The 26407-nt window shown below is 43.7% G+C and overlaps 4 protein-coding genes across 4 annotated transcripts; 3 read left to right on the forward strand and 1 right to left on the reverse strand.

The window, feature by feature from the left end:
• Positions 1–401: 401 nt before the first annotated feature.
• LOC133973606 (protein c-Fos-like) lies at positions 402–3589 on the reverse strand. The gene is made up of 4 exons (XM_062411572.1): positions 3378–3589; positions 2647–2859; positions 1815–1922; positions 402–1658 (listed from the first exon to the last, which is right to left on the reverse strand). Exons 1-4 carry the CDS (start codon positions 3504–3506, stop codon positions 969–971), a joined length of 1140 nt encoding a protein of 379 aa, XP_062267556.1. The 5' UTR covers positions 3507–3589; the 3' UTR covers positions 402–968.
• A 4721-nt stretch (positions 3590–8310) lies between these two features.
• LOC133973380 (protein c-Fos-like) lies at positions 8311–10752 on the forward strand. The gene is made up of 4 exons (XM_062411192.1): positions 8311–8632; positions 9157–9372; positions 9486–9593; positions 9703–10752. The coding sequence occupies exons 1-4, from the start codon at positions 8498–8500 to the stop codon at positions 10369–10371; spliced, it is 1128 nt and encodes a 375-aa protein (XP_062267176.1). The 5' UTR covers positions 8311–8497; the 3' UTR covers positions 10372–10752.
• Positions 10753–16195: 5443 nt separating this feature from the next.
• Positions 16196–21716, forward strand: tmed10 (transmembrane p24 trafficking protein 10). Its single transcript, XM_062411083.1, has 5 exons — positions 16196–16522; positions 17484–17604; positions 18140–18213; positions 19986–20112; positions 20314–21716. The coding sequence occupies exons 1-5, from the start codon at positions 16343–16345 to the stop codon at positions 20433–20435; spliced, it is 624 nt and encodes a 207-aa protein (XP_062267067.1). The 5' UTR covers positions 16196–16342; the 3' UTR covers positions 20436–21716.
• Positions 21717–22556: 840 nt separating this feature from the next.
• On the forward strand, positions 22557–25009 carry eif2b2 (eukaryotic translation initiation factor 2B, subunit 2 beta). Its single transcript, XM_062411947.1, has 8 exons — positions 22557–22832; positions 23010–23130; positions 23554–23705; positions 23960–24123; positions 24240–24335; positions 24416–24553; positions 24636–24702; positions 24805–25009. Exons 1-8 carry the CDS (start codon positions 22661–22663, stop codon positions 24960–24962), a joined length of 1068 nt encoding a protein of 355 aa, XP_062267931.1. The 5' UTR covers positions 22557–22660; the 3' UTR covers positions 24963–25009.
• The last annotated feature ends 1398 nt before the right edge of the window (positions 25010–26407 follow it).

A 26407-nucleotide genomic window follows, 5' to 3' on the forward strand; every position in this document is an offset into this window, starting at 1 on the left:
TCATATTTCATGGTCTTCCTTTGGCAGACATGTTTTCTAGCCTGTTAGGTAATTGTAAAATACTCAAATCAACAATTTTAAGGTCTGCTCATCCATGTAAAGGCTGAGGTGCGAAGATCACTGTAAAAATTGGAAATTGCTCTCAAGGAAACTCAGCTTTCGATCATATGTGCACAGTCTTCTTCAGAGTTTGTCCTGGCCTTCCAGACATTCACATTTCCTTTTTTTTCTAAGGACTTCTTGTTTTTAAAGCAACTCAACTATAGTCATCGACTTGCCTCCTCATCTGCTGAGGATGATCATGACTGAAAGCTCCAAAATGGCCCCTGAGTGGATCTTTTGAAGCCTGTGTTGAGACCGAATGACAACAACCAAAAGGTTTGCAGTTGACTGCACTTTATTTCCAGCATTATATATATATTTTTGCATCTGATCATTCTTTATAAGTAAAAAAATAAACTATGTCATAAAATACATCTTGATAAAATACACAACGTGATATATACTTTTTTTAATGGAAAACCTTTAAAGGAAATGTTAGGTCAACGAGACTCCTTACACAGCAAGATGTGACACCGATATGCTACACATGAGCGACCCTTCTTTTTTCGCGTGTAACAACACAACTATATAACACACAGAGAGGCTACTGAGCATGATCACACATCACATCACATTTAGGCATTTTAAAAACACAAGCTACCACCTTTTCTTGAATCACTGATGACGTGTATTTGCATGCACTTGTTTTCACACGGGACAAAGTCTCGTTTTTTTGGAGACTTGCACCGGCAACGTGGAAGAAAATCGACTCTCTCACAGAAAAAACATGTCGTATACACAACCCTTCGATGTTCAGGTTTACACAACATCAAAACTCACACTACAAAAGGTTACTTGAGAAAGATCATAGCTTGCTGGCTGGTTAGAATACGATTTGAAAGTATCATTGCATAACGTGGTTCCGTTCACAAGGCCAGCAGAGTTGGGGAGTTGAGACTATCTCCGAGGCTTCCTTTTAGGCCCTCGCAGCCGTCGGCCAAGGAATCAATCTCAGGGTAGTTGAAGGAGAACACTGTGCGGTAGTTGCTACAAGTGGGACTGGAAGACATGATGGGGGTGCTCAAAGATTCAAGGTCGCTCGCCACAGACTTGTACAGGGTCTCCCAGTCTGAGAGGCAGAAGGGGCCGCTTAGGTCTATGTCGGGGACGGATGAGGCCGTCTCGGAGGTCACCGCCATCTCCAGGCTGGGCACCAGGTCGTCCAGGTCGTCTCCTTTCAAGTCCTCCAGAGCCTCCTCCTCCGCGCTCGAGCACAGGAGGATGTTGGAGTTCCCCAAGATGGCCGCGGCGGGGATGCAGGGGACGTCATCCATGTCTTGGCCAATTATAGGGGCTTCTCCCATTGCTGTATTGCTCTCTGGTGGTTTCCCATTCTCTATGATGGACAGCAGCTGCGGGGAGGGCGGGGGATCCTGCATCATTATGCCATCACCATCTTCCCTATCCTCCTCCTCCTCCTCATCAGCATCACTTGCAGGGAGCTTGCAGGATGGTTGGTGGGAGGCTAAGACCTGCTCCAGCCTCTCCTTCTCCTTCAGCAGGTCGGCTATCTCCGTCTGGAGGGTGGACCTCTCCTCCTCGAGCTCGTCGGTTTCCTGAGGAGAGGAGGGACACAATCAGAAAACAGTCCCCCCCTGCTGTGCTGCAGTAACCTTTAATAACTTCTGACATGTCACACATCACTGTACATGCGCTCAGCCTTCGGATGGGTGCATATAGCGTGTGAATCTCCTCCATCCAATGCCACTTACAGCCTGTAGAGTGTCTATCAGCTCCCTCCGTCTGTTGCGACACTTGGCCGCAGCGATCTTGTTCCTCTCCCTCCTGATCTTGCGCCTCTCCTCCTCCTCTTTGGAGGGCTGAAATCAATCACAGACCAAGTCTATTAAACTCTGCATCCTGCTTGGTTTTCGCCATGTCGGCGTTTGGCTCTTCCCCACCACCTCTCGTGCCAAAAAGATAAAGTGAATGCATGCCGCATTGGAATACTGATGTGTGCTCGGGTGCAGCATCTTCTCCCCTCCTGCAGCTCAGGCGTCAAAACGCAGCACCCACCGTCGAGCCGAGGCAGCCCACGTGAGCGCGCGTTTTATGCAATTTCCCATCCATGCCCGTGCACATCACTCACGGGGCATGTGCTCGTTTCTCTCAGTAATTAGGACTCGCTGCACCAATTAGACACAACCCAACCGCCTCTTTTGTGTGTTCCTCCCAGCAGTCGTTCACTTACACCACACTCGCTCCGTTAATTTCACTTCAACTGTAAAAACAATTGAAATGTAATCCATCATTCAATTCGAACAGTATCGCGATACGGACAGTGGATGACGGATATCATTGAGGAGATGTAAGATAAGATCAAATATGACCTTCCTTTTTTTAGCCCCACAATGAGGAAATGTGTTGCAAATATAAAAGTATCAATTTAATATATGAATTGCGCAGAGAAATTGATATTGCATTGATAGACTGACTGATTGATTGATTGATCGATCGATTGCACGTGACGTTCTTTCTGTGACGTTGTTTCCCTCCCCTCCCCAGTAACCCTGTCTGGATATATTTATACATATGCAAATATACCTGCTCTCTCTGGCCCTTCCTGCTGGAGGGCTTCGCCTTGTTTGCACCTGACGACGGCCGATGGTTCGCTCCGTGCGTTTTGGTCTTGGCGCGTCCGGACGACGGGGAGACAGATGTGAGCACCGTCGGCTGCACCATCCACCTCAGATCCGGCGAGGTCGAGATGGCAGTCACGGTCGGAACAAAGGAGTCCGATGCGCTGGTGTCACTGTCCTGCAACAAAAGAAAACACATTTATATGCAAGCATGTCAAAAACTGATTTAATAAACAATCGCATCCATGGCTGACCTTTACATGTGTTTATATTGTGCATTAATCATGTGGCTGAGGATTGCAAAAAATAAGAAGAAAAATCATGCTTGAAAATCATCAAATTCTCAATCCCCTCTATTTTCACCATCCTCACTCTAAAATGAAAGGTCACGACCAAGACGTGATGCATGTGTCTATACATGTGTCTATACAGTCTATTACAATCAATTTCCTTTAACATTATCGCTCTGTGTTCACGGATCCCCCACAGATGCAAAGAGACAATATAGACACTGCATATGTGTTCGTAAGGAGCCCTCCTCAGCGCGGGACACTAATCCTGTTCAAGACAATTCTGTCTATGAAATGCACTCGGGTGTTTGTGCAGAAAAATGAGGAGCGCAACCTATATTATCCTTGTGCATCAATTATCCCGTTTTGTGAGGTTTCAATTTGTGAGGCTGGGGTCCGCTTGTACCTTGGCGCCGTCCAGTGATGATGAAAGCGAGTCAGGAGGATGCCGGCTGCACCCAGGGGTGTCCCCGCCAGGCGATGCTGTGCTACAGCTGGAGGACGAGTCGTACTCAGTGCAGGAGTCTGGATGCATGTTCTCATCCAAAAAAATAAATCACTGCATTCAAAATAAAAAGATAAGTTTCTCTCGTCTTAACAGCACCCCCCAAAAATGACAGCTACTTATATTCCATTTGCCAGTTTCATAAATGGTAACTGTGCAGATAGTCAGGCCCGCCTTTTATAGTGAGCTGGAATTTTATGAATGAAATCCGTGTGGTGAGACTGAACCATTCCACAGAGGGGGAAGGTGGAAGGGTGGGGGGAAAAGCCAGCAGGTGGTCTCCCATTTCACATTGAAATCCCCGAAACGCATCAACAACAATACTAAGCAGCCTGTTTTTATTACTAGCATATTTTGTTTGCTCTAATGTGAAAAAATGGCGAGAATATAGAAAGGGACACCCCCGCCTGCAAGAGGTGCCCATAGCCATGAATGAACTACGTCATTTCATGTATGCAGCATCTGCATCATACATTATGTTCCCGTCATGTCCACATACGTTGACGAGACGTATAAATATATGATTTTTCTAAATATATACATAGTGTATATTGCCGCATTGGTGGCAACAGAAATGTCCTTGGAGGTGAAGGGAGGTGAGGGAGATGCAATGTGTTGACATTTTATAAATAAAAGCTTATTACGGGGGTCTGGTGTCTTTAGTACTTCATGTTCCCACTGGAGAACCCGGATTGGAACAACTCTATAACCTCTTCCATCCAATGTTATAGAAACAACCCACTTCTTCACATGGAGCAATATAGTGAAAACCTTTTTTTATATATAAATGCACGAACCCATCTGGTCCTAGCAACCAATTACTGATCGCCTATAATCGACCGTTCGACCGGGATCAATACATCACATTGCATTTCACCTGTCGCTGCATATGAATAGAGCTCCAGCAACAGAATTGTCGCTGCAGCGGAGCAGCCAATCACACAGTGGACCCGTCGAGCCATATATGGTGTTTCCGGGGAATGGGCGAAAGAAGTAGGGGGGCGCGCAAATGTGTGTTCGTGTGCGTTTCTGTGAGTGTGTGTGTTCGTTTGTGTGTGTGTGTGTGTGTGGCCCACTCACTCACAGTCACAAAAGGAAAGTGAAACACGCGCTAAAATACCCGTCAGGCATTGTATCTGATATCAGCGTCATGAGGATGATTATAGAGGTGCTGCTGGAGATATGAGGAGGAAGAGGAGGGTGAGCTCCTGCACTTGACCCTCATCTGCCACAACAACAGGGAGCTATGCAGATGTATCGTGCAAATGCGTAGTGTGTGAATGCACATAACTGGAGGTATCAGGCCCATTGATAGTCCCCCTCACAATGCCGCTTTTGTTGGTGCAGTTTACTGGCACCTACATGCAAGCATCATTCCCACAGTCTAGATCAGCTCCTGTGACAATAGAAGGGGTTTGGATTTGCTATATTTAGGCTCCAGATGACCTCACAGATCCACTGAAGGGAGAGGGATGCACGGTGAAAAGAAAAGAGGGGAGGGGGTACTCGTTGCTTCCCGGCAGTGGCAGCCCCCTCTGGGCTTATTTACCGGCACATCATTAGGGGGTCGACTTCCTACCCCATTCATGTACCCCACTGCCTGCGTGCCTGTTGGCTCAGGGGTCCAAAGGTCGGACATAACAAGTAAAGAGGACCCCCCCCCCCCCCCCCCACCACCACCACCACCACTACACCAGACTTCAAAAACACTTGTTTTCATCCCAGTAACTTGAGCGTGAATATACACAACAGAGGGGAGGTTATTTTTAGGCGCAGTGACATCAGCGTCCAAATTTCAAGTTAAGTAGCCAAGTAGATTGTGTGTTATCGTTATTGTGATCTTGAATAACAGCCCTGCTGCGGCTGTATGTGGCCTAATGGACTGGACTCAAGAGATTTACTTAAGAAAGATTATAAACTTAAAAACATCAAATTAAAAGTGAAATAAATCTATGGAGAAGAAGCAAAGTAAATTCATAGTTGAGAGTGAGGGTTACTGTACGTTTCACAAAATAAGGTATTATCATTTATTGATATTATCTTTTTCCTTCCAATACCAATACTTCATGCTCTCTCTCTCTCTCTCTCATGTAATGTTTGCGTGTATACAATTATTATAATAAACTTTATATTTTTAATTATCAGCCTGTCTGTCTGTCTGTCTGTCTGTCTGTCTGTCTGTCTGTCTGTCTGTCTGTCTGTCTGTCTGTCTCTCTGTCTCTCTGTCTGTCTATCTATCAATCATCTGTCTGTCTGTCTGTCTGTGTGTCTGTCTATCAATCATCTGTCAACTTTATCTTGGGACCTATACGTGCTTATAATGAACGCTATCTTTTATTTGTATTCTGCTGTGTGCTTATCGTTGCATCACGGAGTCAGAGTGTCCAGTACAGTGGCTCGGTGGTAGTGAAGCTGCTCTTCTTGCCAACCAGTCAAACAAAAAGCACTCAAACATTATGTCCACGTTTTGTTCGGTGTCCTGTTTCATTCCGTTGCTCCGCATAGAGACGGGAGGACAGACAGAGATCTCACTCCACCACTCTTTCCTGGAACCGAGACGTGTCTAGACGTCCGCTGACGTAACGACGTCGAACGTGTGTGCGGGAGGGCGACGCTGCCGGGCCGGTTTTTCTGTTTCACGTGCTCGAGTGGTTCGTCTCCTCGAAAACAAACGATCTTTGTTGCCATGCAAATCAAAGGACGTCACTGACGCGAAAGGGGTGGAGTGTTGCTAGGGCGACCAGGAATGTTAAACACAACACAAGCGCGGGAAAGAGAGCACGACGCCTTTAACCTACATCCATGCACTTTAACACAATAACCCTGTTATTAATCTGTATATCTTTAATGACATGTACACAATTCTAACACATATTAAACTGTTTATCTTTATGCATGTCACAGTTCCAACACATATTAAACTGCGTCCTGTAACACTTTGTAATTACAGTATTTCTGAATAATATTATATTATTATTATCAAAAACAACAATAATTGTAAATATTAATATTATTCATTCAATTATTAGAACAACTATAACATCTAACTGTTAATGCTTTTCAATTTTTTCTGTCTTCTCTCCTTTTTAATGAATAAAAAAAGATATACCATCAACATGTTGGCACCAGTCAAGCTAACATGGGGTCCTTGAAATGAAATTGTGTTAGCCTCAAAGGTCCTTCTTTTTAAGTTAAACAGTATAGAATATAGATTTTTTTAAATATCACCTTAATCTGCGTGTTTATTGCAATGGAAATATTGTTATGCGCATGTTGTTATCCTATAGACTAATTCAGTTCAACGTCAATTCAAAGATTAATGTAAAGTGCGACGTGTCCAACTGCATTTCAGGTTTTTGTGTAGCCAGGGAGAGGTGTGAGGATTCCCTCTGCCACAGTCTGACAGAGGGAACACCTCACAGGACGAGTTCGAACACTGCTGAGAGAGGAAGAAAAGCAAACTGCTGTTGTGGAAAAGTACACCTCGGAAACCTGTTATCAGCTGGCTCTGCGACTGAACACACCCTTGCTTGGATTGCACACTTCAGGAACAAGCAGCGCCTGAAGGCATAGTACACACGCAACGGCTTCTGCTCTGGCATAAATCTTAGGCAAACCTGCCTCACGTATACATAAGGGTGTCTTGGGTGTGCAAATGGAATTCATGCAAATCACCCTCCAGAACCCTCTGTACCCAATCATTTCTGGTAATGCCTATCCTTATTTTTCTTGATCTATTTGTTTCTATATCTGAGTTTTTAGTTTCCACAAACCTTATTTCTGACATAGTACATGTTGTCTTTAATCCACGCTCGTTTCCTTTGCTATGATTGTAAAACACTTTGGCTCAACTCCATGTAACATAAGCATAAATAGCAGCAAAACCTACACACAACTGATATACATGAACACAGATTGAAGGCACTTATAATGGTACAAAGACAAAGTGGAGTCGTTCCAAGAGGAGTTATATATCTATCCTCTTTGCTTAACCCGCATTGATTCGTTCTTATTTTTTACTCTAACTCAGTAACTGTGTCAAATGTGCCAAATTAAAAACTTTAAATCTGCAATACCAAAACTATAACTTTGAACCTGATTGACCCTGCAAGAGTTTTCTCAAACCATGTAATGCACTTAGCAATAAAAAGGCCTCAAAGCCTGAAATAAGTTTAAAAAAAAAGGGATTTAAAATCAGGTCCCATTACAGTGTCAGATTATTGATATAAGCCAAACAGTGATATGTTAAACAACTGTTTAATGTAAATTGGCCCGATTATTTAAAAATAAATCCACCAGCAGTGCTAAAGTGTGTGGTTGATTGCGTGTGGGTGTCACACTTTGCCTCAGAAAAGACACATTTGCATGTTCGAATCTGTCTAATGATGCTCTGTGGTGTGTAGGTTGTACTTTAGCTGTCCACGAACGGCCCAGTTCTTCACTTTCTCACAACAGCCTTGTGTTTGTTGTCCTCTTGCATAACGTCACGTCGCTGTCGGCCAATCTCGGAAGGTGCGTTTCCCAGCAGGACCCGCCCCTATTACAGGATGCACCATATTTGGAAAATGACGTACAGGGGATCCCAGTCTGGAACATTCCATTTCACGGGGGTAAATTTGACAAATGTTGCTAAATGCGGGCTTTATTATCATAAAACAGCAGGTGAACATAGTAAACAGTAAATATTTAGGGTATTCAAATAATATAAAAGCATTAGCGAGGAGTGTTGCGGCGTCTTCAACAGGGTTTTGTGTGTTTCTCCTCCCCCCGGTGATCGGTGAGGAGCACTCCCCTCTGCCGACGTCACTTCGCAGAGTATAAAGAGGCTGCGAGCCTCCAGAGTTGGCATTCAAACTTTCTATCGCCGAGAGAAAAGAAAACAAACCGAGCAGAACTTCAGAGTTCAGAAACCTACCAAAGGGATTTCCTCATTTCAGCTCCACACACCCCTGGTGCGGCACACTTTGCCTGGATCTTCCTACTTCTTGCTCCTGATTTGAATTTTGATTTCCTTGGGAACCATGATGTTCACCGGCTTCAACGCGGAGTGCGACTCTTCCTCCCGCTGCAGCACCGCTTCACCGTCCGGGGACAACCTGGGATACTATCCCTCCCCAGCGGGGTCCTACTCCAGCATGGGCTCCCCTCAGTCTCAGGTATGTCCAGTGAAACTCTATTCAAACTTTTATTATATTCTCGCTTCGTTTCATATTTTTAAAATCACTGTTTTAGAAGTAATGTTAGAAGAATTAAGTGTAATAACATGCAACTCCCTGTTTGACACTTGTCAAAACTAAAACGGCACCAATCCGCATTTTAACTATATCACACCTGCAAGGGACTAATTGAAAATATAAAAGCCTTTTAACATTCAACAAATAATGCAGATAAAGCTGGTGAATAATATAATACATATTTATATGGAGAGATATGCATGAAAGAGTCTGTTGACCTGAGCTTCACAGTGCATGGCAGTTTTCATTCATCCACCTGGAGACTCCAGAGAGAGTGCAACGTCACAGCTGACATCATAAGGATATTTTTAAACCAGCCAGCTTTTTATAGACCCTCTCTGCTTCATTCATGCCCATCTTGCAGATTTGCCCCCCCCCCCCCCCCCCCCCCCCCCGTTCTGAAAGTCTTCCAAATGCACTCAACCCTCCATTCCTTTTCATTCCAGGATTTCACTGACCTGACAGCATCAAGTGCCTCCTTCATCCCCACCGTCACGGCCATTTCCAGCACCCCGGACCTCCAGTGGATGGTCCAGCCTTTGGTCTCCTCGGTGGCCCCCTCACACAGAGCTCACCCATACGGTGCCAGCCCTGCCTACCCCGGAACAACAATGAGGTCTGCATCCAAGGGGAATAACTCCAGGAGGAGCAGAGCAGAACAGGTAATTATCACTCACCCATCCTTTTATTGAGGTGTTATAATAAGCAGTGAGCTATTGCAGTGCATCAAAGAGTTTGGGTCTTAACTTTTTCTTCATCTTTTTCTTCTGTCCAGGTCACACCTGAGGAGGATGAGAAGAGGAGAGTTCGCAGAGAGAGAAACAAGCAGGCAGCAGCCAAATGCCGTAACAGGAGGCGAGAGCTTACCGACACTCTGCAAGCTGTAAGTATCCCACAGATTGACTGTTCATTAGGGTTTATTTCTCACCACATTTAAGAGCCGTATAATCCAGCAGCCGAGTTAACGCCCGACTTCTCTCTACCCTTTACAGGAAACTGATGAGCTTGAGGATGAGAAGTCCAACCTGCAGAGTGATATCACTAATCTCCTGAAGGAGAAAGAGAGGCTTGAGTTCATCCTGGCTGCCCACCAGCCCATCTGCAAAATCCCCTCCGAGCTGGACACAGACTTCACAATGATCTCCATCTCCCCTAACCACCCCTGCCTCGCCACCGAGCTGTCTTCCCAGTTGCAGACCACCATCCCCAGGACATCGGCTTCCACTCTCGCTCAGCCGACTTTCACCTCGACCTCCAACTCCATTTTCTCCAGCAGCAGCTCCGTCCTGTCTACTTGCACCCTCTCCAGCAGCACGGTGAAGATGACCGACCTGGACTCCTCTGTCTTGGAGGAGTCTCTGGATCTGCTGGCCAGGACGGAGATGGAGACGGCGCGCTCGGTGCCCGAGGTCGACTTGTCCAACTCCCTCTACTCAACTCAGGAGTGGGAGCCCCTTCACGCCAAAACCAATGACTTTGAGTCCCTGTGCACACCCGTGGTGACCTGCACCCCCGCCGGCCCCACCTTCACATCTTCGTTTGTGTTTACCTTCCCAGAGGCGGAGACCTTCCCCACCTGTGGCATCGCCCACAGGAGAGGAAGCAGCAGCAACGACCAGTCCTCTGACTCCCTCAGTTCACCGACCCTGCTGGCCCTTTAAAGACTCTTCCAAAATACAAGAATACTTCCTTCCTATCAAGCACATTGTCTTGAGATAGATGTGCAGATCACAGGGCTATGGAATGGACTCGTACCAGGCAGCAAATTATTTATGATTTGATTTGCCTTTATCTATACTTGCCTATAACACCGATGTAGCAAGTTAAAAAGCATGTTTTAACTAATACCACCTAGTCACTATGAGTTGCTATATGATTTTATGGTGCTAGATAACAAGTCATTATAGAATCGATGTATGTTCAGAGCAATAGTTATTATTGATCTGGTTTGTTTTCTGGTTGATGGAATCTGAGAGTAATTGTGAGCTGTTGTGAAACTAAATGGAAAAAAAAACTAAAAAACCTGACGTGCTTTGTCTTAACCCTGGTCTGAGTGGTCTATCTTTGAGTATGAGAAAGTTTTCTGTGAAAACATTAGTGCTTTTAATTTATGAAATTTCAATTTATTTTTTTTACCAGGAGAAAGAAAATATGAATGGTGTTTGTAAGAGATGTAAATAAAATATAGTGATATTCAAATTCAATAACGTTTTTCTGTTTCATTATGTTACTCTCTTCTCATTACACACGCTTATATACATATATATATTTTTTCTCTGTAAGTGTAAAAAATATATATATATATATATATATTTATATATATATATAACAGTAGCTCCAGTGGTATACATCATCCAATTATAACAGCCTCTAAAATTAGCCTCCATGAAGGCATGGAAGTATTTTTCCTGCACCTCCACTGGCTCTATTTATTGTTCCGTCTGTTGCCAAGGTTAACTATACGTCAGGGCTCCTACGTCAGTGCGTTCTTTCCATTTTTTTCAACTTTCAAGCCCAGCGCGATGACGTCGGACTTCCTTTGCCCAAATTTGGAGAGTGAAGTGGGACTGGCTTGCTGCGGGTGTCTGAGACGTGCAGCACGACCAGACTCTGTTTCTGAACAGACACAAACCGTGTCTCATATGTTTTGGTGGATCTGCAGCGAATGGGTAATAACATGTGATTTATTTACCTCCTGTATTCGAGGTGATGTGTTTATTCTCGCTGCAGAAACAACGTCTGCACACATGTGGCTGGTTACACAAGAGAATCCACAACCAGCGTCTGAACTGGTTTCATTTCCCTCTGTGATCTCTGAATATCACTTCCCACGTGAAACCCTGTGTCCTCAGTAATAATGCATGACATGCACAGACAGCACAGTCTGGACTTAACAAACATTCGCTGTTCTTGCAAATGGACAAGAACATGCAGCCAGCTGGAAGGGAGGTGTAAAGTGTCTTTTATATATACAGTCTGTTTCCAACTTCTTCATATTTCCCATCGCACACAATGAGTTTACAGTAAATCCACCACAGTCGGGCCAGGATTAACACAGATGTGCCAACATACCATCAAAATGTCCAGTTTGATGAAGAGGTCACATGGAAATATGTCATTTGGAAGGTGGTGATCTAGAAACATGAGTCTCAAGTCGTCTAGCAATGTTATATATATTTCTAAAGCAGTATCTCCGACAAGGCCTAATACTCTCCCTACATTCAATCATGGTGAACCAAATTCGCACACTCACAGATATCAGTTTACTCTATGTGCCTGATTTTTTTCACCAAGCTCAAGGAAAATATGGAAAGTATGCCCCATCGCCCACTGTTATAGAAAGAGAAAAGAACATTGCTGGATCCACACCAAAATGTAATGTTCTCCTCTCTACACCATACTACACCATTCCATCAAGTTTAATTGTAATCTGTTTCATAGTTTTTGAATATTTTAGTTCACAATCAAACAAAATGCCAAACAGACAGACAGACAGATGTAACTGACCTTTTCAAACACAACTTTTCTTCTTCACTGTAACTTCTTAATTATCAAATTTTAAAAACCCAATTCAATTGAAGGATTTCACATGGTTTGGGTTCTTCATTTCAACTCATATTCTCAGTTACATGTGAGCTTAGATTTATAAGTTACATGCATCCGTCTATGTGTTAACACTTGTGTAATCCTGTTTCTTCCATCTTTTCTCAACCAAAAAAGTGTGATTCAAAAAAGAGATATGCAAACATGAAGACGAACAGTCATATCATTTCACATTAAACTACATGATTTCATGACGTGTTGACCGTCTCCCAACTAACTGCTTATTTGTTGTTGTCATTATTACATCTGGTAACCCAATTTATACCATTTGTGCAATCATGTATTTTATAACGTAGTTTATGATTCAACAGATACAATCCTCCCAGCCGCTCCCTCTTACTTGTCATTATTTAACCCTACTTGCTCATGTCACCTTCTACCAATATTGCACCATGATTAATTGGAAAGTAGATTGCTTCATGGTTTTACACAGGGAGTGCTTGTTGTGCCTATGTGTGTGTGTGTGTGTGTGTGTGTGTGTGTGTTTGTAGTCCAGGTACTACTCCTGTTGTGGGGACCTAAAGCTGTTCAAAGCACATTATGAGGGCAAAAAACACATCCATGTTTTAAGGTTGGTTTAGGGTTAGGTTGTGTGTGTGTGTGTGTGTGTGTGTGTGACATGTGTGCGTGTGTGAGTGTGTGTGTTTGTGTGTGTGTGTGTGTCTGTGTGTGGGTGGGTGTGGAGTGTGCGTGTGGGACATGCTGGATGGAAGGCTACCATCTTGCAATAACTGACATGCTGACGTCGGAGCCCTCCCAGTGGACACACCCTTTTGTGCAACACAGCCTGGATATCAGTCCTTGTCACTCTGCTTCCTGTCGACCCGCTCCTCCAGAGAACAACTTCAAACTCAGGGGATTCAAATATTGGATAGAATTTAAAGTAATCAAGTTGCACGGGAACGAAGCTTCCTCCTTGTTTCTTGCTTCATGAAAGAATTTAAAAGGCTTGGATTGAACCTGTTGTTTCGTCAGCACGGCCGTCGTTGCATAACAGCTGAATTCTGAGTACCTGTCTTGTTTCCGTTGCACTTAAGCAGAGCCTCTTTTTCCTCAATAAAGCCTGTAAGTGCGACCAAGCAGGGCCTAATAACTCTGTCTATTAATACCTTCCTCGCCGGCCCCGGGGAGATGGGGTAGCAGCCGAAATAGCAGGTGCCTATTGCTTCTTTTAACATCAGCATCAACAGCAGTAAAATTAGACCACTATGACGCCAACCTGCGTCGATGCTGCGACCCAGGGGAGGAACCAGGCAGCGGCGTGCGCCTGCTAGAAAGAGAGGAGGAAAGTGAAGCGAGAGGAGGGAGTGGGAGGAAAAAGAGAAGATGATGTGTGTATGAGGGAAGCAGGGAGAGAAGGAGGCAGACAGACAGGAACAGAGAGAGAGAGAGAGAGAGAGAGAGAGAGAGATCCTCCCTAGGTCTAATTGTGAGCACAGTGATGATGAAACAGGCAAGTTCACCTCAGTGCCACGACGACGAGGAGTTAGTTTGGCTCGGGTCCATATTCACTGAGAGCCAATCCGCTGGTACCTTTTCTTTTGTCCAGACATGGATACAGAAGATTTGGGAAACCCAACTCTTTCCCCATGTGGCCCAGAGCCATCCAGTCATACAGTGCTTCTCAATAACACTCTGTTTGTGTTCTATTGCACATCTGTTATCATATGTTCCTTTCGGTGTTTGACCATCATGAGTGACTCCATCTGACACAGTACCCTATAAAATGTATGTGTTCATGTGAGGCTGTGTATGACAAATCAGTCTTTTGTTTGACTTCTGTCTGGCTGATGTGTATTTATCAGTGTAACTTCTGCTTTAATTGCACCCGGAAGTGATAAAAAGTGAAACTCAGAGAGTGACAGTTACAGGGTGTGTAGACACCTGACCACACACAACACACTCATTTAAGAAAATCGGGAAATGTAAGGCTTTCATAATCTCCCAACCCCCCCCCCCACCCCCACCCACACAAAATGTGGTAGCAATGCCCAGAGGTGATTAAAAGGTTAGTCAATCAATTGTTGCATTATTAAAGCAGTTTTACAAGAAGCTTCCGGTCGGCATCTCAGTCCTTAGAATATTTAATCCACTATGAATTCTGCCCCATGAAAGTGGTTTCAGAACTTGTAAGGTTTAATAGACAGCTGTGATTTCCTATTTGAGTATAAAGCATGTGAAAATGCAGATTAGTCACAAATACTGTTAATGAGTGTAAAGTTTTGTGGATTTTATTTTTAGTCTGTAGCGGGGCTGAGTGCGCAACACACTATTCTTAGAGGTTATTTGACGCACTAGGCAACAATACTTGAGGGATTTCTCCATCCAATAATTACAGTTCACTTAGCGCCAGACTCCCCAGTCAGCGGCATGATCTCGTCTCATAGGATCAGGAACAAGGATGTTTCCCTGGAAACCGGACGGCTCTATCATGTGTAATTGGGTAATCCTCGAGCTGCTGACAGAAAAATAATAGCTTTTGGGATTTTCAAAAAACGATCCCAGCCAACACCAAGTATGATATGTCGGTTTCATAATCCAGATTTACCAGGCACACATACTGGATGGATTACTATGCAATAACGGTAATATTAAAGACAGATGAAATTCTAAAAATATCAGAAAGCAATGGGAAGAAAAGACCAGAAAATTGATTTCTCATCTTTCAAGAGCAGTGATCCCATTCAGTCATAAAGAACCTGGCTCCCTTACAAGAGTCAAGATCCTGTAAAAGTGCTACTTGACAGTTAATCCTTCCTTTTTCTGTTTTTCTATCATAACTCACTGTATTTATTAAGTTTCATCAAATAGGTGGAAGTCTATGATCTAAAGTGGTTTTCATTACATTGAACTTCCATGGTGGTGTGCATAAGCGCTGCCGCATCACAGGAAGAAGGTTCTGGGTTTGAACTTGCCGGGTCAGGGCCTTGTTGTCGGGAGCTTACATGCTCTCCATGTTCCTGTATGTGTTCTGGACTCAGTCTTCCTCCAGAGGACATGCAGGTTGGGTGAACTGAAGACTGTGAGTGTGGAGGATCTCTTGTCTCTGTGTGTCGGCCCTGTCATGGTCTGGCGATCTGTCCTTCCCAAGGTCTGCTGGAGATGGCTCTGGTCTGTTACCCTCAAACAATAAGAGGTATAGATAATAGATGGATAAACTTCCATGTTAATGCAATTCTTCCCACACTGTGCTACAAACATGCTGGGCCTAGTCTATAGAGGAGAACCAGTTTGACCCACTAGATGGCCCCAGGTCGCTCATGTGCTGTTGTGTATTTTACAGGGTTAAGAAAACTTTCTAAAACTGGGACAAAGCTTCAAACCCTTCTCATGTATCTAAACTTGAACTGGTAAATCCACCACTACTTTGTGATGTGTTTTTCCACTGCTTTGATTGACCGTTTGCACTGTGTGTACATACGGAGTGACAGCCACTTCACATTATTTCACCTCACTTGCTCAAGTCACCTACTATCAGCATCGCAACATATAAAGATACTTTTAAGGTTTTCCCCCGGGAGTGCTTGTTGTCCGTGTGTGTGTCTTCTAGGTTTATATTTATTTATAACAACAATAATAAAAAAAGTATATTGCACCTTTAAAAACGACCAATAAATAAGATATAGGGTGATATAAAAACATTAAAACTTGAAAGGAGGTCGTTACAATTAAAAACCTTTCATAATTTGCTGTATTGTTCTTTGATTTCACAATCATCCTCATTTTTTGCAGCAGGTACCTGTACCCTCACCAAAAGCTCAGAACAAGTGACTGTGTGTATTTACCCTGAATGTTTGTGTAACTTTGCGGGTCAAAGCTTAACTGTCAGTGTCAAACACGCCACACACGCACTGACCCCACAGCAGTGTTAACCACGAGCGTGGCCTCAGCATAACCTGGTCGGACCGCAGCTCGTCCTCCAGGCCGGCGGCGGCGCTGGATCGCTCGCTGGGACCGGTAGTGTGAGTTGGAGCTCGCCATTAAGCTGCTGGCACGGGCTGGTTGGTCGCTCGGTTGTCGGTAGTAGCCATGGCTCGACTCGCTGCGCTGCTGCTGCTGCTACCGGTGCTTATTGACTCCGTAAACTCCATCTCGTTCTTTCTACCGGTCAACTCGAGGAAGTGTTTACGGGAGGAGATCCACAAAGACGTGCTGGTGACGGGGGAGTATGAAATATCCGAACAGCCGAACACCAAAACTAATCTGAAGGTGAGCACACAACCTGCTGCTAAAGCTGCGGCTAACAGCAGAGGCCGAGGCGGCTTCATTCTGTGGAACCTGCGTGCAGCTGAGCCAGCGGTGGAATCCACTGAATGGTCTAGGCCCTTTGAGTGAGGTTGAAATTTGTGACAGTTGTTGTTAGCATATGGTGGCTAAGCTAGGCCCGGAAAAACTCGTCTTCCTGGGTTTTAGCAGCTAACTAGCATCAATGCTAACATCATCAGTCCGGGTGCCTTGGCGTAATTTCCAGTTAGACATACAGTAAAACTTCCCTGACAAAAAATAACAATCGTGCTTTATCGGCGATTGTGTTTGGTTGTGTCGCAGCTGTGTGTTGTGTTTGATTAAAATGAGGTTTGGCGGCGTCAAGTGTTCGGCGCCGCTGCTGTTACACGTCAGTCTTAACCGTCCATTCAGCTGGAAGACAGAAGCTAGCGGCGTTAGCACAGTAGAGGCTAACATGTCAACGACAGCAATGTGTCATTTTATTTCAATAAGCGCAGTCCTAAGCTACATCACACAGGAAGTGTTTCCTTATTCATACTAACCCACCACAACCCGATGGGTGAGATCATTCAAATGGTTTGTTAAATAGTCTCTTTGTTGTAACAGCTGTCAAATTCACAGCACTCTTATTCTAAAGGTAATTATTAGCGTGTTTCAGTTAATTGCTGCTGAGAGTCATTCTTTACTTTCGCAGATCATAGCTGAATCTTGATAATGTCAGATATTAAAAGTAAAATCCTTAATAGGCTTCACTTCCTTCTACCATCATTTCAAACTGACACGAGTAGCAAGTCCTCTCATGTGATGCTGGAACCAGAGACGGATCAACTTTTTTTTCTTAGGCCTTTTTTTTTTTTTACAGAAAGTCAGATTAACACAATGTTGTCGATCAGGTTTCTGTTCCTCTGTCACTCATGCTTGAATTCTTTCACTGTCTTCGCAGATCACAGATTCCTCCAGTCACACTCTTTACTCCAAGGAAGATGCAACAAAAGGAAAGTTTGCTTTCACCACAGAGGACTACGACATGTTTGAGGTTTGCTTCGAGAGCAAATCCCCCCTGGGTAAGTGTGTTCGACATCCGCCACCTCACAGGCACAAAATTATACTTACTCACCTAAACCACTCACATCACAAGAGGAAGGTTTCATTAACTTTTCTTTCTGTGAACGACACATAAAGAGCAAACCAGTTTTTGGTATCACACACATAAAATATGTTGTTTTTTTTATCAGTGATTAAGAGCGAAGTTTCAACATTTTGCACCCCTTTATTTAGGAATAACGTGAAATGATATTGTAACATTTGGTGATATTTCGATTATGTTATATGAATACACATGTTAACAGGTGTAAATTGATCATTTAACGTATAGGTTTACGCATGCTGTTTAGTTACAATGAATTGTAAAAAGACTGGATTCTTTTGAGGTAATACTATAGAGTAAAATGGTAGTAATCTAGTAATTATCATTAAGAAAAATCATAATTTAAATAATTCCTTTTTTATTCTGGTATGTGAATGTGCACATAGACCAGCTTAACATGGAACAGCGAGTGACCACATATGAATTTTAAATACTTTGCTCTTTTTACTCAGGAACTGGAAGAGTGCCTGACCAGCTTGTCAATCTGGACATGAAGCATGGTGTGGAGGCCAAAAACTACGAGGAGGTAAGTTGAACCATCTTTCTTGAACAAAAGTAACTGCAGTTTGACTAGGTGAGTTGATGTAGGACTCTGGTCTTGCAGTAGAAGCTTTACTACTTGTGGCAGTCAGCAGTCATGAGCCTGGTTTGAGAAAACCTAAATCCTAAAAATACAATCTAAAATTTGGGTTAGAGGTCTCCTGTGAAGAAGCTGGTTTTTGACTCTGAATAAGACCACGTTCACATACTTGGTTAAATGTGGAAGTACACCCCATGTCAGGGTAAAGGCCTTCATTTAAGACGCTGTGTTAGTAAGAACATGGGCACAGATTCAACCGATGCAAGACAATATGCTAACCCTTTTTCAGTAACTGTTGCGCAGCCTAAATCAATTCGAGCTGTGCAAATAAGAATTTACTGCTCCAGTGCTCTATTTACGTTAATGCCACATTAAACAATTGTCTCTGACGGTAGCAGTGCAGATGTATTTTGCTGTATTAGTGGCTTTGCCTGGTGTCTAACACATCCATGGCGTCATGGTGTCCCAGTTTATAAAGCACGGGCATCATGGGAGGAAGTTCTTCAAATTTTCTTCTCAGGGACACATTCTTATGCGTCATCACTTGCATTACTTAGTACTTCTTCTGAGAATGGGTTACCACTTGTCTTCCTCAGGCAACACCTTTTACAATGAGAACAGAACTGATGAAGCCTGTGAGCTGAGAATCGCCCCTCCTCCCACACATGCTACACCGAGCGTGACGTCCTGTTCTGCTGAGTGTGTGTGTGTGTGTGTGTGTAGGTGGATGTTCAGGGAGAACTTGAGTGGGCATGCCTGTCTGTAGGCAGGAGGGTGGAGCTGGATTTGCACATGGATTGACCTACGTAGATGGGTGTGTTTCCCTGAGAAGATTTGTTCAGTAGATAAATTGGATTTCCATTTAAGGTTTTTAGAACGTGAACTTAGTAGATGCAAGCTGTCACATCTAGTGTTTTATTCTTTGCTAATTGAATGGCACTTGCATGTTACCACTAGGGTATATTTTCCCCTCCAACATCCTAATGTCTGCATATGATGTGCTGCACAATTAAAGGCTGTATGGTTCATCTGTTCCACACCAAACAGAATAACATTTATTTAGGTTTCATCAATTAAAAATTCACTGAGACTTAAAAAAACAAACTGAAAGTTGTAAACATGGGTCATATGGACAGACAGGTAAACCTCATAGATCACAGGGATGACTGACCGTAGGTTGTGCCAAAAGAGAAAGTGTAGAAATGTTGAAGTGAGCAAAAATACTGCAGGCTATTGATAAAATGACAATAGCCTGCAGCTTATGGTAAAATGAAGGAAGAATCCTGCCCTGCAACATTAGGGCCACTGGTTTCCATCAACATTAGATCAATCTGGAAACCTCATCTAATCAATTGTTTTGTTGTTTAAATAGCAGCGCAGTGTAAATTTCCAGCAGTGGAATATGTAGCTATAAACACACAACTCAGTGCCGGCTCCATTTTGTGTCCTCATCACAAACCAGCCACGGCAGTTTGTTTAAGATGAAGGCTGACCGTCTCAGGTGCTGCAGCTGTTCCAGTCTGAAAATGGCCTCATTCTCACCAGCCAGAGTGAACAAGAGTAAATGGCACAGATGGTTTAAACAGGATGTGTTCCCGCAGCTTGGAGTGACATCTACTGGACAAAGTTAATTACAACACTGCATAAATGAATAGCTCTCCCCTTTCTGCATTGGGCTTCTCAAGGCTTCATTAGTTTCCTCTTTTTCTCTCCTCCAGATTGCCAAGGTGGAGAAGCTGAAGCCTCTCGAGGTTGAGCTGAGGCGACTTGAGGACTTGTCGGAATCCATCGTCAATGACTTCGCTTACATGAAGAAGAGGGAGGAGGAGATGAGGGACACCAATGGTAAGGAAAAAACACAAGTTGTCATTTTTGCTTAAACGACACATAAATCCCCCAAGGAATAAATCCTTTAGACACTAACTACTGAATTTCATTGAAATCACATGAATATGAGTTTTATACATGCAAGCTAAAAGGAGTGAAGTTTATTAATTTTTCACTGACCCTTAACAAACCCCTTTGTGTTTTTTCACTACTTTTCAGAGTCGACCAACACACGCGTGCTGTACTTTAGCATATTCTCCATGTGCTGTCTCATTGGGCTGGCCACATGGCAGGTGTTCTACTTGCGGCGCTTCTTCAAGGCAAAGAAGCTGATCGAGTAGAGCGGCCCTTCTATACTATAGCTCCTTACCTCCGGGGAAGCTACTGGTCAGCCAACACATCCCAACATCCACCCTCCTTGGACTAGCTTCAGCAAACAACAGCAAGTGGGGTTGAGGGGCTCGAATTCTAGTTTTCACATCTGTGAGAGAGTACCAAGGTTGTCCTCCAGAAAAAAAAAAAAGATTCACCTGCTTATTTAGGGGTTTTAAACATGAAAAGCGCTGTAGGGAGAAATGCACTGTGAGACCTGGGAGGCACGTGTCACTGCTGTTAGTGAGATGTGGCCGTCCCCATGGTACTTCACGTTTCTGTCTGCACTGTTTTTTGAATGTTGCGGCTTGCTGAATAAGAACTTGTTCCTTCAATCGGTTGAACAGTGACATTTGATTTTGAGCTCAATTTGAATGGATGTGCCATGAGCGAATGTCTTTTGCCCTTCTGTTGATGTACACATTCTTTGCCATACCAAGCAGACAAAATCCTTGGTGCCCTTTCGATCAAGTGGAGGCTGTTCTAAAAAAAAAGAAGTGGTTTGTTGTTACCTTCACTCGGCAAATCACTGAACTTCTGTGTTATGTCACTTAATTTGCATACATGTTTGGTAGCTAAATTTAACAGTGTCATTAGTTTGTTTTCATATTGTAAATGCTACTTAGTTGCTTACAGCTATATTTTTTGGCGGGGGCTGTGCGTTGTCAGAGTGATATTCTCTCGGTTATAAATTAGGTCACTTCTATTAGCTCTTGCACGTTCTACTTTTAGTTTTTTTGGAACATCTGAACAGTAATTTGTCACCAGTTATAAGTAGCCACAAACCAAAAACCTTGTTTTCAGGAAGGAATTTGAAGTATAATATCATCCCCCGATTTCCATGATGCAATCCATGTTTGTGAAAAGTTTTTTTTTTTCTTGCCAGACCACAGTGAATGGAGCCTTTGACTGGAAAAGGGAAAGTAATCTCTGCAAAAGTTTCCTATCAGTCATGCACCTCTTTTCTTTACACACTGGTGAAATTGATTTTTAAAATATAACTTCCAAATTACAGTACATCCATCCAGCGTGCTTCTGTTTGTTAAAAATACCTTTGAGGCTGGGGTTACATGACAATGAGGGTTGTTGCAAATATTCAGATTGTGTTTGACAAAGATTAATTGAGAAATGGGTGCATTTTTAACGAACATGCGCATTGTGCGCAGCAAATGATTTTTATGTTAACTGATAAATTTTGTAAATTTATGTTGGGCTTTTATTCAATAAAATATTGGATGACTTTACATTAATTACGGTGAGGTAAACACATTTATTTTTCTATTTTATTTGAAGTTTTGGCAGTGTTACAAAGAACTCAACTTCCCTGTGATGCTCATGATTGTAATGTTCTCTGGAAGGCAGTTTTGAACTTGCTTTATTTACCTCTGCAGTTTTACTCGTAGCTCAATGCCACACTCAAATAACATCATAGCACTAATGTGTTAAAGGTCTGAAATCATTTACAACATTATCTGATTTCAAAATAGCTTCAGTTGTTCCACTGGGCACAATAGTGACCGATTAAACTTTTTATGTTCAAACTATAAATTAACTTGGTACATTATTATAAAGGTCAAATATAATTTGTGATCCGCCTGTCCTGAAGAGAGAGAGCGACATTTTCATCTGAACAGTAAGTGACCCACCAAAACGCAACAAGAGCTAATGTCTCAAAATCTAAAAAATGCCTCCCATGGTTAGTGAGCTGTTATTGTAAACTACACAAACTGACATTTCATACTTTTTAATTTTTTAATTATAAATTCCAAGTTGCATGTCTTGTCCCAATAAGGAAATCATTCCAGGGATAAACACAAACCATTAAAAATAATAAATACTTTAAATCTCAAAAAGATGACCATTTTTACCAGTAAATTTACATTTGTGAATATGCAATTTAGCAATAAACACAAAGAATGAACTAGGTGTGATTTTAGATATTTTGACTGAAAAAGTACAAATTGATCGAATCACCTGAGACAAATATTAAAGAAAAAGTACAAATATTCACATCGAGCTGAAGAAGTTTGACGCAGTATTTCCTGGAGACGCTCCACCAATCAGATGACAGACCAGTCAGAATCACCCGGATGTAGTCCTGAACCACTTCCGCTTTCTAACGTCAGCACGGTGGAAGCAACACGGGCTGTTTGAGTTGTCATCCTGACAGAAAGTCCGCTTCTCTAAATCAACCATGCCGGGTCCCGACAAAGAAACGGACCTGACGGAGAGAATCGAAGCGTTTCTGTCCGACCTGAAGCGCGGAGGCTGCGGCACCGGACCCCTGCGCGGCTCGGCGGAGACAGCCCGAGAGACGACAGCCCTGCTCCGCAGAATCACAGCCCAGGCTCGGTGGAGCAGCGCAGGTATGTCACGGTCACGGTCCCAGGGCCTCTAATGGAGGTTTGGCCCATCTGTCTGAAGTGTGAAGCCACCAGTAAACACAGCAAACTCTTAGACAGCAACCCCCCCCCCCCCAAACTGAAGGTAAACAAGTCGACCACTGTGGGTTTTACTTGTTTCAATCTCGAATGTGTTAACAGGTGATCTGATGGAAATCATCCGTAAGGAGGGGAGGAGAATGACCGCGGCGCAGCCATCAGAGACCACTGTGGGTAACATGATCAGACGAGTGCTGAAGATCGTCAGAGAGGAATATGCCAGGTAAATGATCCACTGGTGAAACCCCCCACTGAGCCCGAGGAGCTTGTAGATCCAGGTTATTGGTTAAACTCGCATTCAAACGGTTATGGATATTAAATGTTAGGAAATGGATTTATCGCCCCGAAGGAGGAAGGTTGACAGGATAACTGGGACAAGGGACTTACTGAAGACAACATTCAGAACCCCCAGATAAAATGTGCAGAAAATGCTGAGATCCACTTGTACCATTCCTGATACCTGGATTTTGGGGACTGGCCGATATCAAGCTGATACCAGTTGATCTTTCAGTTATAATTCAAGTTCTACAGAGGTTCTCTTCCCTCTTTAGACGTTGCCGTAGTATCACAACTTAACTGATGTCTGAATATTATATTTTTAGTTCTTTTTAGATAAATGGCTTGAATCGATTTGATGTTTTTTCAGATCTCGGGGGAGCAGTGAGGAGACGGACCAGCAGGAGTCGCTCCACAAGCTGCTGACGTCTGGTGGACTCAGCGAGGAGAACTTCAGGCAGCACTTTGCCGCCCTCAAAGCCAACGTCATCGAGGCTATAAATGAGTTACTGACTGAGCTAGGTGGGTTTTTCTTTCTCAACAAGCTGGTGTCAGCAAAGGCTATATGTATTTTTGATGAAGATGTTAATATATTCAGTTGTCTGATGAGAATGGCTGGTACTCTGTGGTAAATATTCAAATTATGGAGGCGCTGTTATCCTCTTCCTGCTGAGGTGTTACAAGCTCTCGCATCAGCCACCTGCTAAATAACACTTTGTTCAGTCATTATAAAAGATGCATTAAGTCACTTACTCTCTACCACTTTCATTTTCCAGAGGGAACAACTGACAACATTGCCATGCAGGCCCTGGAGCACATCCACTCCAACGAGGTCATCATGACGATCGGCCGCTCGCGCACCGTGGAGGCCTTCCTCAAAGACGCCGCACGCAAACGCAAGTTTCACGTCATCGTGGCAGAGTGTGCCCCCTTCTGCCAGGTAGCTAGGGAGAGGGAGTTTTAAATGACTTTATAAATGATTATGTAGGAAAAACAAGAAAGTTCTTTGTTTCTATTTTTAAAAGATATCCTTTTTTTATCTGATTTGTCCACCAGGGGCACAAAATGGCCACCAGTCTCTCCAAATCTGGCATCGAGACGACTGTGATCGCCGATGCTGCCATATTCGCCGTCATGTCTCGTGTTAATAAGGTATTGAACGCCCCCCGGGAGACATTGACATGGTCACGTAACAACATCTGGGTTAACCTGTGTGGTGACGATCTTTGCAGGTCATCATCGGCACACAGACGGTGCTGGCTAACGGGGGGCTGCGGGCCGTCAACGGGACGCACACACTGGCGCTGGCAGCCAAGCACCATTCGACACCTCTGATCGTTTGTGCTCCCATGTTCAAACTCTCGCCTCAGGTACGAAGATAAGTGTTCAGTCGCTTTCTAAATAATTTCCACTGAGAATAAATGATCACAGAGGCAATTTTTTCGTTCTCAGTTCCCGAATGAAGAGGACACCTTCCATAAGTTTGTCTCTCCACACGAGGTGCTTCCTTTCACTGAAGGTAACGCATGTTCCTATCTGGCTTTTCGGATGTTCACATTTTATAACAACCTTTCCTCTTTTGCAGGATAACAGCCTAACTTTAATTTTTTGTGTTTTTAAGGTGACATTCTCTCAAAGGTGAACGTGCACTGTCCCGTGTTTGACTACGTCCCACCTGAGCTCATCACACTGTTCATCTCCAACATCGGAGGACACGCACCGTCTTATATCTACCGACTGATGAGTGAACTTTACCATCCGGAGGACCATGAACTTTAACCAGTATCATTAATAAATTAATTAAATAAAGCATCTTGAGACTGGGAGTCATTCAGTATTTGTGTGTAAACACTTACAAATCATCTTGTGAACAATGGAATGATGGAAATATCATCGGTGATGTTTCCCAGGTTCATCTGGTTTTTGGGTCTTTCAGCTGCTTCAGGTCCAAACTCTCCCACATCCATGGTTCACTGTTGGGTTACATTGAGTTTATTACTTTCATAGTCCTGGCCTGGTCCGAATGAACCAATCAAATTTATATTAGTTTCAAATTTTTCCCAGGCATTTTCGGGTTTATTGACACGTCCCAGCAAAGAGTCGAGTTGGAATTGAACGTTCGGCAGCTGCAGGAGGACTCAAGTCTTCTTTATGCTTAATCATATTTCTTTTCAACTTCTAAAACAAAGATTAATCTTTCAGTTTTTTGAGTAATGGTTTCACTGTTTTTTTTAACACCACACCAGTTTTCGCAGATAATCTTTGTGCCAAATTAAAGGGTTTTCAATGCAAGGTTCCACAAAATGTGTTGGTCTCATCGTTTTAACGATGGCCACTAAGGTTGTTAGCATTTCCTAGACCTCCTACGAACTGTTGCAGATGTGTTTTGCCTTCTGTACAGTATCCTGCTGATAATCTTGTATCCTCTTCTTTATCTTTAATACCCTAAATTTACCCCATGAGGATCAGTAAAGGTTCTGAAGTGAGTAGAGGAGAGGACTTAGCACACAACCTTGAGGCACGCTGGTGTTCAGGATCAGGGTTGAGGAGGTGTGGTTCTCTAACCTAACAGACTGGGGTCTGTTGGATAGGAAGTCCAGTATCCAGTTGCAGAGGGAAGGGTTGGTGCCTAAATCGCCGAGTTTCGTGATCAGTTTGGAGGGAATAATTGTGTTGATGAGCTGAACTGAAGTCTATGAACAGCATTCTTACATAGGAGTTGTTATTGTCTAGGTGAGAAAGTGTGGAGTGAAGTGCCGTGGAGATGGCATCCTCCTTACTCCTATTCTAGCGGTAGGCGAATTGGAAGGGGTCCAGTGTGGGTGGTAAACAGGTTTTGAGGTGAGCCAGGACCATCCTCTCGAAGCACTTCATAATGGTGGGGGTGAGTGCAACAGGGAGGAAGTTGTTGAGGGTCGCTGCAGTCGAGTGTTTGGACACCGGCACGATGGAGGTGGTTTTAAAGCACGTGGGGACAGCTGCTTGGGCCAGTGACAGATTGAATATGTCAGTCAAGACCTCAGCTAGCTGCCCAGCACAGGCCCTGAGCACGCGTCTGGGGATGCCATCAGGGCCAGCAGCCTTACTTTGAAGTGCTCCTCAAGCCTTAGCGTGTGGCAGTGCTGGGCCTTCTTGTTGCCCCTCTTCAGGTCAGCCCTGGATGAACTGTAGGCCTGAGCACATCACCTGATCTGAAAGCGATGTCTCGTGCCTTTAACAGTAGA

The sequence above is a fragment of the Platichthys flesus genome, chromosome 18, assembly GCF_949316205.1.
Source record: "Platichthys flesus chromosome 18, fPlaFle2.1, whole genome shotgun sequence".
NCBI lineage: Eukaryota > Metazoa > Chordata > Actinopteri > Pleuronectiformes > Pleuronectidae > Platichthys > Platichthys flesus.

Excerpts from the sequence above, each read along its gene's own strand:
- LOC133973606 (XM_062411572.1), bottom strand. The coding sequence starts at position 3,506 with ATGCATCCAGACTCCTGCACTGAGTACGACTCGTCCTCCAGCTGTAGC. Across the intron at positions 2,860-3,377 it reads CATCACTGGACGGCGCCAAG|GACAGTGACACCAGCGCATC; the intron begins GTACAAGCGGAC and ends CTTTTGTTGCAG. Across the intron at positions 1,659-1,814 it reads TGATAGACACTCTACAGGCT|GAAACCGACGAGCTCGAGGA; the intron begins GTAAGTGGCATT and ends TCCTCTCCTCAG.
- LOC133973380 (XM_062411192.1), top strand. The coding sequence starts at position 8,498 with ATGATGTTCACCGGCTTCAACGCGGAGTGCGACTCTTCCTCCCGCTGC. Across the intron at positions 8,633-9,156 it reads TGGGCTCCCCTCAGTCTCAG|GATTTCACTGACCTGACAGC; the intron begins GTATGTCCAGTG and ends TTTTCATTCCAG. Across the intron at positions 9,594-9,702 it reads TTACCGACACTCTGCAAGCT|GAAACTGATGAGCTTGAGGA; the intron begins GTAAGTATCCCA and ends TACCCTTTACAG.
- tmed10 (XM_062411083.1), top strand. The coding sequence starts at position 16,343 with ATGGCTCGACTCGCTGCGCTGCTGCTGCTGCTACCGGTGCTTATTGAC. Across the intron at positions 16,523-17,483 it reads ACACCAAAACTAATCTGAAG|ATCACAGATTCCTCCAGTCA; the intron begins GTGAGCACACAA and ends CTGTCTTCGCAG. Across the intron at positions 17,605-18,139 it reads CGAGAGCAAATCCCCCCTGG|GAACTGGAAGAGTGCCTGAC; the intron begins GTAAGTGTGTTC and ends CTTTTTACTCAG.
- eif2b2 (XM_062411947.1), top strand. The coding sequence starts at position 22,661 with ATGCCGGGTCCCGACAAAGAAACGGACCTGACGGAGAGAATCGAAGCG. Across the intron at positions 24,554-24,635 it reads TGTTCAAACTCTCGCCTCAG|TTCCCGAATGAAGAGGACAC; the intron begins GTACGAAGATAA and ends TTTCGTTCTCAG. Across the intron at positions 24,703-24,804 it reads GGTGCTTCCTTTCACTGAAG|GTGACATTCTCTCAAAGGTG; the intron begins GTAACGCATGTT and ends TGTGTTTTTAAG.